Raw genomic sequence first — 14,919 nt, 5'->3', positions numbered from 1 at the left:
ACATAGTGACTGGTTTATACCCAACTGTGACAAACTCTAAAAATGGCACTTTCCCTGATTTTAGGTGGCCTCCAGCTTTTCTGCTGCGGGTCAGGAGCTCAAGCTGTTTAGATGTTGACCTTTCCTTGAATACTTCTTGCACAATCAATATGTTTCTTTGCAGCAGTGCCAAAAGTGATGTAATTTCTGATTAATAAGGGATTGTTCCATAAGCAGACCAATGTAAAACTAATAGCAGGACTACTGTTGTTTATTCTGATCCTAAAGACCATAATGAGTAAATCATTTCAAGTTAGGGATTATATTCACCATGTATAAATCCTCAATAAGAGTATAGTTCCTAGAATAATGCCTTATGTGTTTTTGCTATTGAACAGATTAAATTCACAGTCCTGGAGAATATTGCTATGTTCCAACCACACATATTATATGTTTTTTTGCAAATCAAAAAGAGACAGCACACGCTAATCCAAAGGGACCTCCAAAGTCCTCATAGTTGTAAACCTTTTATATTGTATTCCTGTAAATTTCAGTTTCAGAGCTGTTTTAAAACTGTTGCTTGTGACTAATATTAACAACCCTTGAGGATACTTGTATTTAGGACAATCACGATTTGGAGGTGAGAAAGTTAATAAATAGTTATTGAAGCATAGATCATGTCCCAGACACCATGTCGATATAGTCAAATATCAATTTAAGATCAGAGCTATCACAAGTACCGCTGGTTTAAGGCACCAACTATGTTAAATAATCACAGTTTAAATTTAGTAAACCGTGTCTTCATTTGACTGGATTTGAAGGTGTTCAGGCCGCACTAGGTTTCGTATGGGTGCATGCTTAGGGGCCCAACCCGTGTAGTATAAGAAAGGTACAAGCGCCTCCACATGCGGCAAGCCGCCATACATTAAGCGCCATTACGCAGGACCCAGGATATTACAGTGCCTGATGAAGGTCAGAGATGACCGAAACGTCGCACTTAAACTGGCATAATTACGAATATTAAAAACCTATCTTTGGATAACGACTTTTTGGTGTGCATTGTACCTTTCTTATTCATTTGACTGGATGTTCCTCGGGTAAATCTTGCCCCACCAACAACAAAGTATCCTTATGTTTCTTTCAATAAAACTTTATTGTTTAGACAGTATGGAATACAGAAATACAATAAATGAACCACTTTACTATCAGAGGAACCCACTACACCTTAGGCTAGTGTGGCCCCTGGCAGTGGATGACTCAGTGTTCTTTGGTATATTGGCCCGAAACTTAGGGCAGATAAATTAAGAGAGACTTTGTAGCCACCAGCTTAGCAAAGGGTATTTTATTGAGATGTCTTTTGATGTACAGTGCTCAATGGCATTTTACACATATCTGCTTGATTGAAATCTCCGCCAGCTTTGCCAGGGTGATACGTCCTGTGTGGTCTTTTCTTTAAATAACAGGGTTTGTGGAAAAAAATGTCCCAGTGGTGGAAAATAGAAAATATTGATGAGTGTTTTATACAGTACATTTCCGTAAAGTTGGTAATGACCAGTTGCTGGTCTTTGTACAGATTCCATGCCTCCAGGTCTTCTGAGACATTCAAAGGCAGCTCTAAAAGGGATGGAAAAAAAGTAAATTTAAGGTTCATAACCAATGAAATACTAAAATATCATACAAAATTTTACCATGCCACAGTATTCATGACTAAAATGTACAGCGTTATGCCTTGGGAATCTTGTATTATAATATTAGGCAGAAGTCCATATCTATACATCTAGTCTAGTACAGAACTCTATAAATCATGACTTAGGCCCATTCAACTTTCAATCACTCCAATTAGTCCATAAGAAGACTATTTCTGTAATATAATGGGAGAATAATGAGCTAATTTTGCCATAAAAAGTTGTGTTGTCTCCATCAGTGGGCTTTGTAGAGTTGTTAGTACAAAAATAGTATCTAGATTGGTAGCTTTTTGGGTTAAGCATAGGTTTGTTTGTTTTTTTTATTAAAAAAAAAAAAAAAAGCATTACTTACTTTAATGGATGAATTTAAACAGACATGATGTGCTTCACAAAGGCTAGGATATGGAAAGAAATAAATAAAAAGTTACAAAATGGCATCAGAGATCCAAACATCCAGGTCTACTTCATTTCCAATATATTTACTTACCTTCATAGTTGATGCAGCCATTGGAGTCTTCCTGTCCTGCCAGGAGAGCTTCTACTTCCTCCTCCTTCATCTTCTCACCTAATGGGACAGAGAAAACAAATTGTCAATTTCTATATTCCATTCATCACAACTTGTTAAAGGAATATTTAGACAATAAAGAAGCTCTTTACCCAATGTGGCCAATACGTGACGCAGCTCAGCACCCATGACAGTGCCGTTGCCTTCCTTGTCAAAGACACGCAGACCCTCAACAAAGTCCTCAAAGCTACCCTGGTCCTTGTTGTTGGCAACAGCCTGGAGCATGGGCAGGAATTGCTCGAACTGAATCTTCTTGGCGTTCATCTCTGTGAAGAATAATGGTTACAAGATATACTATTATCCCATAAATCCCAATTTGCCTCATATGATACAGATACTATTTGTGCCGTTATAGTTGCTTTATTTCTACACCTTAAACCGACTAATCCAAATAATCTCATTGAAAATCCATAAATCCCTAGAGGAGGTAGTTATTAGATGAAGGTTATAATTTTACTCAGTTTTATCATAGCATTATATACTAAATACTACAATGTTATTAATAATTATAATCTGCCAATCTACAAACCAGATTATGTATTTTTTTGTTGTAAATGTTTTTAGAGACTCGAAAATATAATCTCAAAAATGTGCTGCTATGTATGATAATATATAACATATTATTACAAGAAACATAAGACACATGGCCAGTCTTCTGTATTTAAGATCACTCGAATGAAGAACTGTTCTTAAGGAACATTCTAACAATTCATCATCTTAGAAGACTGGGATATAGATATCTATCACTATTTAATACGATACTAGTATAATATGGCATTACAGTAAGACCACTTACCCTCATTAGATGGGTTTCCCAAGACTTTCTTGACCTCAGCATTTGTGGGGTTCTGGCCAAGAGCCCTCATGATGTCGGCAACCTGGTTGTAGGCGATCGTGCTGTCACCTGTTCTGTCAAAGAGCAGGAAAGCCTCTTTGAAGTCTGTGGGAATTAAAGAAAATAAAGATGAGATTGTCAAATACTAATTGTTAATTTAGAATTAGTTTTCTACTGAAAACCCCATATGAGAAAATAAAACGATATAAATATGTTGAACAATTTGGCTAAAGCCACTTTTTATGCCTGGAATACAGATATAGCAGAGCTGAGTTTGTCAGTGCAGCAAAGTTAAGTTTCACATTCATCATGATGTGCCATGACATGATGTGTTTCCATAGTAAAGCTGTTGCACTAAATAAACACTTGAATGACAATTTCAGTTCTGCTACATCTATACTGTATATCGTTGTATTAACCCACTTTAATTATTGTTTATATAATGTGTAGAATTAAAGGGCGGCTTGGCTCTAATTTATGAAGATTACAACTGGTTAGGCTTTGAAGTACACTGAACAACCACTTGTAGCAGTGGAGATTCAATTTGTGCTTGTTCAGCTACTTTTCACCCTGGGACACTTGAAACTGGGTTATTTTCAGTAACACAGAGAGGCTTCCAAATCAAGTCAGAGATGGTTTTACAGGCAGACTGTAAAAAGCTGCTAATGTTAGCGAAGGGTCAGAGCTCCTGTAAGGGGATATCCTATTCCTAGCACTAACCCAATAGATGCACAGACCCCCTAACCCTTTGAGTGCCAGAGCAGCTAGCAATTAACATGCTTAACATAGGCACCTGTCACCATAGAAGAGTTTGACAGTGTCAGCATTTGCTTTCACAAGTACAACATGCTCAGCTAAGAGCTGCACCTGGCAGGTTTAGTCATCTAAATATTACTGCAATTTGGCATCAACTATCTATAGGGTGGCATTTTCCTTTGTACATATTGCTTAAAGGTTGCTACTTATGATTGCAATATATAATAAAGAATTCTCATAGAATGTTATGAAGCAAAACACAACAAGTCATGGCTACATATACTGGATTCTACATATACAATTCTAACCGAGAAAGGTTGATGCAGATTAGATATATATTTTGAGTGTCTGCAGCTATCCATATAGAACGTATATTTTATGTATATGCTGGGAAGACTGGCACAAGACATTTACAGTAATTGCCCTGGGCATTACATACATTACGTCTTAGCTCCTGCAGAACCTCTCTGTGAGAAAAGGTTCTGCTTAAGAGTAGACTTGACAAGTGTAAGATGTAGGCCGCCCCCAGGAATGGCGCGGTGTGACTCCTATAAGGATCTATATCTACACTGGGTGATTGTGTAATAGTCCTTTTTTACAAAGTGGAACCTGGAGCTCTAGGAAATAAAGAGCAAACTTTATTACAGGTCTGATGACTAATTTATAGCGGTATAACTGTTGCAGATAATGGGTATGGCCTGGCAACAGTAAGGCACCCCGGAATACTCTCCATGACTCACACTGTCTTGTCACAAACTATCTATGGTATACGATGTGAGTTAAAGTGAATTGCCCAAACTTGGACTAGTCTAATACTATCTCTGCATCAATCTCATGAGAACAAATCTGGCAATTATTTACCATAATTATGTCTATTTCCATATCTCCTGCAGATCTAATGCTTTGTCTTTTTGTGTATCCCACATTTGTAACAAAGAACCTGCAAACTGCTGGTATACGAGGAAGACATTCGGGAGAAAGATTATGGGATTCACTATCTATTTTACTATGTCTAGTCGTAGGGTAAATACAAAAAAATTAAAAAATAGTAGAATACTGCACTGTTAAAGTGATGGTGTACCAGATTTGCACATGAGCTATTTTTACTATATACATTTATACTGACTATGCGGAATGTGCACATAATATAACCTAGTAGCTGGTAAAGCAATTTTCAAGTCAGACCTGGTTCTCAACTTACCATCCTGCTGATCTTGAGAGAATTCAACCTGTTAAAAGAAAACCAGCCAAAACACTACAGTTAAAGGCCTGTTTAAATTTGAGGTTCACAGCTTTCTGAGGTCCAGAAGGTCAACCCATGCACATGGGACACGCAGGAAGCTGGAAACCAAACAAGGCCGGCTATGAAGGAGATGCCTGGGTGCTATTTGTTGCCATTTGCTTTGATTCAAAGAAAGTTGTTTTTTTTGGGTAAATTATTATTAATAGATCATTATCATTGTCACCGGTAGAAAGGCATAACTTCACCTCCAGCTATTACTTACCAGCAACCTCTTCTGCGGAGAAAGACTGCAAGGAAGAGAGAAAAAGCCAAAGACTAGTATTGGTGGCAAGTGCATAGACAGAGAAGCCAACATCTGAATGTGTAGAGTGTTTCCTATTGCTATGTTTATGAAAGATAAAGAACTATTCTATTTATTTATCAATTTATTAGATTATTGATTCATTTTCACTGTGTCTAAACTAAGAACTCAATCCTATGCAGAAATTTTGCTTTGGACGCATGCATTGTTTTAATTCCAGAATCCTTTGCTGCACTGACAGTACACACTACTAATATGAACAATAACTTCATAAGGAAAAATGTCTTAGTCCAAAGAGATAAATAAAATATTTCATACATTATCTAGCCTGGTACTATATATATATATATATATATATATATATATATATATATATATATATATAAATCACATGTGCTAGGATGATTCACATTAGCAATTGGATTAAAGTGCATGTAAAGAAATGGAAGTTTTGATTTAATGCAAAGATTAATTTAGATGTGATGTATTATAAAAAGTTAAGGGATTTTGTCTCCCTAAGACATAAGGTCTTAGTTAAAGTCTTAAAAGTTCTTCTACTCTACACAGTGCAATGCTAGTGTTCAGCTAGAGAAACAAACTATAACACCCACCATGTTGAGCCTGGGACTGGGAGATGAGCAGGGAGCGGAGAAGTTGTCCTGAGGAGGGCTTGAGATTGTGGTCCTTCTGCCCTGGCCGAGCTCCTCTTATTTATCCGGGGGCAGTGACATGACCGCCCGTCTCAGATGTCAGAGGGGAAGCTAGCCCCACCTCTTGGTGAGTTTTTGGCTTTCTTAGGGCAAAGGGAAAGGAGGGATCTCCTTCCAGTACCACCAATTTGGAGAGCTATTTTTAGTGGGAAGTGGGTTTGACACGCTTTAATGAGTCTAAACCGTGTCAGCACATTTTTCAGCAAGAAGGAGGAGATTTACAGTGACAATTTTGGACTGTGTGTATTTTTCAGGAATAACCATTCTTTCAAAACTTACAACTGTGGGAATAAAGGGCCCAGGTCTAAAAATATACTGTACTGGCTGTCAGAAAAATTTCCTTCTTGTAGGAAACACAGTACCACAAAACTCTTGAGTGACAACTGCACAATTTTAAAGTGACATAAAACGGAAAATGACACAATATATCTGCCTGTAATAATGATCAGGTGGTTGCAAATACATGTAAAGCTGCTACTGGCCCTGTAAATGCAAATCAGCTAATCAAAGTATGACCAAGAATATATTTTATTATAGTGTTACTCTCTATAAAGTATATATACTATATATATATATATATATATATATATATATATATATATATATATACATACACATATTTATATATATATATATATATATATATATATACACACACACACTCAATTTGTTAAATTAGAGTGTATGTATATTTTGCATATCCTTTTGTTATATTTCATGTTATTCATAAATGACAACAAATATAAAATAAAACTTAAAGCTAGGCAAATATAATGTAATTAGTGTTACTGTAAAATATTAAGAAAAAAATAAATGTTTCCTTATACATATCACAGCTCCTACGACTGTAGCTAAAAACTTTTCTTTGTGGTTAGCGCCATCTAGTGGTAGTGTGACATACAAATTTGAGTTCCTGAAGCCTCTGGCATTAAAGGATTTGCTGTGTAATCATTGGAATGTGTGAGTGATAATCAGGAAGAAAGTCTAGTTGTAATTCTTTTCCATGTGCAGCACCCATCCTTCATCTTTCACAAACATTCAGTATGCCAGTAGTGATTGAGAGTTGTTCTTACTAGTATACTGAAAATATTACTGGACTTTATCCTATAAAGGTAAAAATCCCCATGTGGATTATTTACTACAAGTGCAAAACTAATGTATGACGTACAAGTCGATATATAACTTTTTGATCATCTTGGATTTTAAGGTAATAAATCCACAGCTCATGAGGGAGAAGGGGTTCCTTATATATATATATGTATATCATAATACTTAATCATCATTAAATTATCTATGTAGAATAATCTAATCAAGCTCTTAGGTTGTCTGGGGGTACAATCCCGGCTCATCTTAAAATTCCTCAATTGGAATCATACATTTTTGCACCTGCTTTCCTCTACATAATATCATAATTAAATCATGATGTCATTCATTAATATCATGATGTAAGCAATCACATTTAGCATTTGGTTGGTAGTATGGGGAGCGCCACCTGATGGCGTAATACTGACATAATGATTACAGATATCAAGCACCCTTCTCATATGTGCATACATTTCAGAAGAGACTATGTAAAAGTGTTTTACAACTCTAATATTTTGCAATAATTGAACTAAAATCTCCAGACGCGTAGCAAGCTCTGACCTATTAATGGACAGTACAGGGGTTGTATAATAGAGAGCAGGGCCTCATATTGTCTCTATGACATGGGTTCTATTTATTCATTACTCACCTCTGTCATGTTGAATGTAGTAACCAATAGATTTATTTTTATGCATTTCTGTGCAACTTGGAAAGTGAAAAGCCAACACGTCATTAGTTGCTACAGACAAAACCTTTTTCTTTACTTTTTTTGTACTATATATAAATGGCACAAGTAAAATAATCCTTGTTCAACAGAGGAGTATAACTTGTCAGTAAGAAACACACTTTGAAGTTACATGATCAAATGTCCAAAATGGCACTTGCCCAATAAGACTTCTTAGGGTTGCAGAAAAATTACACATAGAGCCTATCTAAAAATAAAGATGTAATACCATCCTTTGTACTAGAGGGCGCCTCTTCCCCTATCCTATTCCTCAGCTAATATAGTATATATGTGTGAAAGTTAACCCTCTGCTATAACTCCAGTAATTGCAATTTACACAGTCTAGTCATGTTGTACAATAATGGACTAGATGATATAATACATCATACTGTACCAGAATATTACTGTGCAACATAGTGTGAATTGTACAGAGAACAATGACAACTTAAAAAGGACGCACATCGCGAAACGCGCGTTGGGGTTTTTCAACTGACATTAGCTCGACTCTCTGCATCTATTGATTACTATGGGTAAGTTGCTGTAATAGTGGGTGGACCTCTGGCTTAAGTCGGCAACAGTCTTTGCATCTCTTTCACCTGATATGACTGATGGTCCTTATACCTTTTTCAGACTCATGCGTGTCTATAGGTCATGCATCATCTGTGCTTTATGACATGTTACTTCTTTTAACTTACGCATACTATTGCTGTCCTACTATGCTGATGTATATGACTGGCACCATGAATACATTTGTCCGTCCACTCTAACTTGTGTATTGTACACTGCCCTTCATTTTTTGCAATATAGAGAGATTGTTGCTTTCTGTGTTTTTAGTGAAACTTTTCAGAGTCCTTATGTCCAGCTCTGTACCTTTTTATCTCTCATACATGTTTATATATGTTTAATAAAATTTACTTTTTAATTTTGGCTAGTATGCTCCTTTGTGTCTTTATATATGTGTATGTAATGCATCCCAAAAAAAGATACGATTATGAAAAGTTTTGACTACCTTTAATTTGTGTTGTGACGACAGGAATATGTATTTGGATCAAGGGTGGACATACCATTGGCCCAGTAGGTAGGGGGGCCCACCGCCACCTTAAAAGCAGCTTTGTCTATTGGATTGCATGTAAGGGACTGAGCTAATGCCAATGGCTCACAATTAAAGGTGGGTTGTAGGAGAAACGTAAGGACGAAGTGGTCTTTGAAGAGCTAATGAAGAGTAAAGGGGGCACTGGGCAATTATTGGTCAAACGATCGTTCATTGAAAGCTCGTTGATAGAGGACTTGGGCAGCGATCAGCAGATGAACGAGCAAACGCTCGTTCATCTGCTAATCGTATCGTTTTAAAAACGCGCTGCCGACATGATAATATTGTATGGGGTCGAGCGATCAGAGTAACGACCACTCGTCCCCATACATAGCTCCTTGTGACAGGGGCAAACGAGGGCCGATCAATGAGCTGTCTCGTTGATCGGTGCTCGCTGCACCTGCCAAAATCATCGGCTGATGTAATAAGGCCTTAAGGGGCCCCCATACTATTCTTTCACAGGGGCCCTCTGTTTTCTCTGTCTGCCCCTGATTACATACCATTCTATCAACAACTGAAATATAAGAAAGGTCAGTCCTAACATGTCACATTCTGTCAATGCATTGCCACCAATAATTTACTTTACTCTTACTTTACTGTAATCCTCTGTTACCGGACTTGCAGGCTCCCATCAGCGCATATTGGTCTGGCAAGTAACCACATTACTGTCTTCAAACAAGAACACACTTGACACAATCAAAGCTTTACTGTAACAATTATACCATGCTGTATAATATACATGCATAAAAATACACAAAGAAATATTCATAGTTGTGTATTTTAACTTAGTCAATTGGATAAAAGGGTAATGTAACATGATTATCTACCAACTGTATAATATATGTACATTGAAATATACTATGCTAGAGTGAGGAATATAAATTGGATATGCTACTACTCTGCTATTCTAAATAATATAATAAAATGGGTATTATAATATATCACAGGATGACATGATAGATGCAATGCATAGACATGGCCAGCAGATGGCGATCATTGCACGCAGCTGTCATTCTGGTTTAATTGGCTGTTAGACAAAGTACTGCACATACTGTAGTAACAGCTGCTAAATGACAATATGTATAAACATTGATGTTTTATTAGCTCCTTAAGTATTTTAATGGATCACTGAACATATAACCTTTGCGATCAGGAGAAATATATTGTTCCACGTTTCCTGGAGTAACACCCTTGATGCCTAATTAAGAAGGCAATTCTCATCAAACCTGCTATTATAGTTAAGCACTTATAGTGGTTTGTACTCTAAACAGGACAGTTAAAGTCTTTGGAGCAAATAGATTAATGAAATTAACAATTTAGTGATGAGCTTAGTGACAGTCACGTTATTTTATTACCAAATCAATTAGCTCAATTACTATTTATGTGACCTGAGTGTAGGGAGAATGCTGTAAAATGGAACTTGCTTATATTTTCTTATATTAAATCGAATTGATCGTGTGATGGATAAACCCTGTTATTCTTCTACTCATAGATTTTACATTAGGTGCACATGTTACATTTAGTTATTTAAACAAATAAATAGAAAGTGCAATATCAAAACATCACTGCAAAAACTCAACACAGTATCTCAAAAACATTGCTCCTTCATGACACAATGGAATTGTAAATAATTCAGAAAATGGCAAAATAGCAATGAATCATATTATAAGATACCAGTAAAGGTACTAACCTAAATCGTCATTATAGTCACACTACACTACTACATATTCAACCATTATCTTTCATCAAAAAGACTAAACCACAGTTTATTAAAAAAAAAGCTATAAAAAAGGAGAACAGTCATTATAGTTAACAAATTTGTAAGTAAGTGTATGGGGGAGGGGCTCTCATACATAGAGATAGGCAAGATAAAGAAGTGATCATGGTATTGACATTTTATAGACTGATCCCATTGAAGAACACTATGGGTAGCCTCTCCCATCCTGAATTGACCGCTCAAACACAAAAGTAGAATGCATTCAATGGCTCAACAAATAAGATAGACTTTACAAATAGTGTGGCAGCCCATTATGCATTAGTCCTAAATAACCTGGAAGTCAAGCCTTTATTCTCCATATTAGGGCATCCCCCTTCTGATCCCCATTTATAGATCAATGAGATGGTAGGACGGCAGAGAAGCATTAAAGGGACCATGTAACTAGTTTGCCACCTGTCAGTCTTACTAGCACTCCAAGGAGCAATCTTTGTGAGAACACATCACACTTTACACTGTATTCATTGACAGCACATGCAGTAGAGAGATGGGTAATGTAGAGTCACTGGAAATCCTAAAAATATTCTTATTTTACCCAATTACCCCAATTCAAGACCTTTTCTTGAGTAATTAATAGATTCTACTGGTGTAGGCCATCAAGTGTATGGCTAATATATTACTATAAGTGGTAAGTAAAATGAATGTATGAGACCCCAATTTTGTATGATTACTGATATCATAGGACAAAATTTCTATAAAGATGACTTACAGTTAGGTGGCACTAGAAGAGATGCACTGTGCCTTACTCCCTTGCGTCATTGCAAATTTCAATATAAAACTTTGCCGAAATTACTATTAAATTAATATCCATAAAATATTTGCTATCCCTACTCCCGAATACATAGTCAAATTGTCACGGTAGCAACAAAAACCATGCACAATTCACAGAGGAACACTTTGAGAATGTGGGTCCCCATCTTCAGTGTCCTCAGACTGATACATTTCTAGTGCAAGCTAATGAAACCGCTTCTCCCTATGCGCCCATGTTTCCAGTGACCAAAACACATCACATCCCATTGTTACCTTGACACTTGACAGGTCAAATGCTGGTTCTTTGGGTTTAACTGGTTCTGGGGCAGGGGCAGGGGCAGGAGCTGGTGCTGCAGCGGCGGCAGGTTTCTTCACATCCTTCTTGGGTGCCATTGTGCTTTAGTTTAAACAGGGGAGGTAGTTAAGGATCCAAAAAGAAACCAGCCCAAGTTATCTTGAGGAAGGAGGTAAGATCAGGACGATCCTCAGCCCAGAAGCCTAGAAGTGGAACCCAGTGTGTTTTTCACTATTAGGGCATATTTATATTTCGCTTAGTACCTAACACAATCTCCATGCATGCTGCTGGATTGGACAGTTCCCCAGGCAAGGAGGATGTCATAAGGACTAAGACTATAAATGGAATATAAGGGGGTCAGAGCTACATCAAGCCACGGGACTTCTATTTTTTTCAGCCTGCCTGGATTTTTAGGATAAGTGTAGAGGACAAACAAACATGAATAAGCTGCCTGGAAGCGCTTGTTGACATCTAGTTGCAGGTGGCAACATTTTGTCCTCAATTTCTTACTGGAATTTTGTGTGATTCCTATGCAGCAAATCACACAATCTTTCCCCCTCCTCATAAATTCCAAGGTCTCCCCCAGGATGTGATTTCAGGATGGAATGTTGTATTCGAAGGAATGGGGTACACAATGTTCTATGCCCCCCTTTCCCTCAAACTTTCCCCCATCCCCCTTTTGACATAGTCTTATTTTGCCCTCCCCAATTCCGTTCCTTTCATTTGCAGAAAAGTGTTGATCAAGCAGTGTGCAGCAGAGGGTTTAAAAATAAAAGCAGTCGTATATGGCAAGTCGTTCTTGTCACCTCCTCCTGTTTCAGAGAGAATGTACAGTACGCACATGCCCCCATCCTCCCAGCTTTTGTATATTAATTACATTTTGAAGGAGAACTAACATCTCTTGACACAGAGACGGCTTATAATTCACAATACAAGCCACGAAGAAGCGATTTGACTAATGGAAACCGTTATTTTTATACATTCCATTATCTAGTGCAAGAAGCGCCTAATTTTTGGTGTTACGGATGCAAAACTTCTGTGCCCAGATAGGTGTCAGTGTCTACAGAACACACATATATATGTTGTGTTTATCCAAATATACAGTATACGTCTATCTACATTTAGTCTGCATGTCTTTTAATGAATGACCTAATATATGCATGTGGAAAGACAGAATATTCTAAGAAAATCCTAACTTCTGTAGATGTGTTGTTAAAATCCGATTGAAGGTAGCAGAGCTGAATTTGTCATGTAATAGACACATTACACGACACATTTTAATGAGTTGTGCCAAATGACCAACCCAGCCCTGATACATCTGTTAAACTATACTTTACTGCAGTTGACAAACTCAACTCTACTACACCTATACAGTTATCAATAATGTATTTCAGTAGCTATGTACCTATAAGCTATAGTAACAGAATTTAGAAATATCTGACAGTGCAAAAATATTCTAAGCTATAAATAATATTTGCTGATCATAAAGCTGAACCCTGCGTTTAAGATCTGTCACAGCCTTATTGTCAAATGTCTTGAACTCTGCCAAACCCACACTGCCAGACCATCTCTTCTCTGCAGATGAACACAGAGGTTTACAAAGAGCCCCAGTTCCTTCCTCTGAGATGGAAGATTTTCTGGTCACTTTAGGACAAAATCTCACTCTTAAATAGGGCTGTAAGGTCCAGCTGTTTAGCAGCGATATGTGCACAGCAATCACAGCCATAATTCATGACCTTGTAAATCCGTGCGGGGAAAGGCTTTATATTTAGAAAACACCTTTGGCATCTTTATGCCAACATCTTGTTTCAGAGCACTTTTTTTTACTCCCCTTGAGCCCTTTTATTGCTCAGCGACAACATTATATTTAGTTTCTAAACCAGTCAACATAAAAGTCAAGGGGAGTAAAGTGGTTTATGTAGATTTACTACTACTGGAGATGCAAAGTCCATAGTGCTCATTGTAAGCGACACTGTACTCAGTATTACAAACACATATAGACCAAGGGACTTGCTATTTATAAAAATGGTTACTTATTGGTTGGAAAGCCTTCCCTGACAGTTTCATTTGCCCATAGATGTCAAGTTTTGCGTTTTTAGGTGCGTTTTTTTTTAAATCTTTTGGTACGTTCTTTATTATCCTGTCAGATACAATTCTGAGACGGAAACGCAAGATATATTGACAGGCTGAAGATTTTAAAATCGGAAAAATGCTGCAACATGTAGATGAGATTACTTGAAATCTCATTTACTTTGCTGGTACTGTATTACACTGTGGATTTACCGCAGCAAATCTGCATGTAATACGCATTGTGTGCATGTGGCCTTAAAGTGCTGTCTGGTTAAGAAAACCTATTGTCATATACTTTATCATGGAGTTAATAGAAGGGGGTCCCCCGTTTAGGACCCTAATTTATTAGCCAGAGTGGAAATAGTTTGCAAATTAGCTTCTCTTGCTGTGGAGGACCCAGCATGTCTGTGCATTAAATGGAAAGCCCATTGACTTGAATAGGATCTGTGTGTGATGCTTTATTTCCCCAGTGGTGGCACTGAAAGGAAATGTAACACTTTGCAACGCCCACTTGGTGAAAAGTAAAAAAACTCCCAGTTGGGCATTGAGAATAAATTTGCATAAATCTTAAAATGTTCATAACTTGGTCAAAACTAAATGTTAAAAAAAAAAAAAAAAAAGACAGTAGTTATCTACAGTACATTAAAGGTTAGGAAGGAGATAGGGCAGGTATCAACTGGTGATAGCGCCTCTTTAAGTTTGGATAGTGTCTCTTTACCTTCTTACCTTCTTGAGCTTAACATAAGCGGCCACAGAAGGTGCGTAAGCAAGCACTGTGTGTGTAATACTGTATGGAACCTGGGGCAAGGTACATTAAGGTGATATGACACGGCCTGACATTGGCCATGTAATTGAGCACGGATCAACATGATCGGCGAACGTTTGCTCCTTTCACAGGAAGATGTGCTGGCGACAACGATAATAGTTTCTTAATTTAAAACAATGCACTCAGCCGATGAACGAGTTTGCTCGCTCATCAGCTGATCATTGCCCTGTTTACATAGGGCAATTATCGAACTTGCCTGATAATTGGCCGTTGTAAAAGGGCCTTTACATTCC

General features: G+C 37.4%; 1 protein-coding gene across 2 annotated transcripts; it reads right to left on the bottom strand.

Annotated features, from left to right (window-relative positions):
• Positions 1–1,144: 1,144 nt before the first annotated feature.
• MYL1 (myosin light chain 1) lies at positions 1,145–11,994 on the bottom strand. Of its 2 annotated transcripts, none has more exons than XM_075831194.1 (7): positions 11,769–11,994; positions 5,022–5,049; positions 3,026–3,169; positions 2,322–2,495; positions 2,152–2,229; positions 2,017–2,059; positions 1,145–1,593 (listed from the first exon to the last, which is right to left on the bottom strand). In XM_075831194.1, the coding sequence occupies exons 1-6, from the start codon at positions 11,886–11,888 to the stop codon at positions 2,031–2,033; spliced, it is 573 nt and encodes a 190-aa protein (XP_075687309.1). In that variant the 5' UTR covers positions 11,889–11,994; the 3' UTR covers positions 1,145–1,593; positions 2,017–2,030. The 2 variants fall into 2 exon arrangements, with proteins under 2 accessions (XP_075687309.1, XP_075687310.1); XM_075831195.1 differs by lacking the exons at positions 5,022–5,049; positions 11,769–11,994 and adding exons at positions 5,326–5,350; positions 5,976–6,037.
• Positions 11,995–14,919: the final 2,925 nt, after the last annotated feature.

This window comes from Rhinoderma darwinii, chromosome 6 (genome assembly GCF_050947455.1).
Source record: "Rhinoderma darwinii isolate aRhiDar2 chromosome 6, aRhiDar2.hap1, whole genome shotgun sequence".
NCBI lineage: Eukaryota > Metazoa > Chordata > Amphibia > Anura > Rhinodermatidae > Rhinoderma > Rhinoderma darwinii.
The sequence above is the reverse complement of the archived record's forward strand: the minus strand, read 5'-3'. Positions and strand labels throughout refer to the sequence as shown.

Coding starts and splice junctions, on each gene's coding strand:
- MYL1 (XM_075831194.1), bottom strand. CDS start 11,888: ATGGCACCCAAGAAGGATGTGAAGAAACCTGCCGCCGCTGCAGCACCA. Junction 5,050..11,768: donor TTGACCTGTCAAGTGTCAAG/GTAACAATGGGA, acceptor TTCTTTTAACAG/GTTGAATTCTCTCAAGATCA. Junction 2,496..3,025: donor GGGAAACCCATCTAATGAGG/GTAAGTGGTCTT, acceptor TATTCTTCACAG/AGATGAACGCCAAGAAGATT.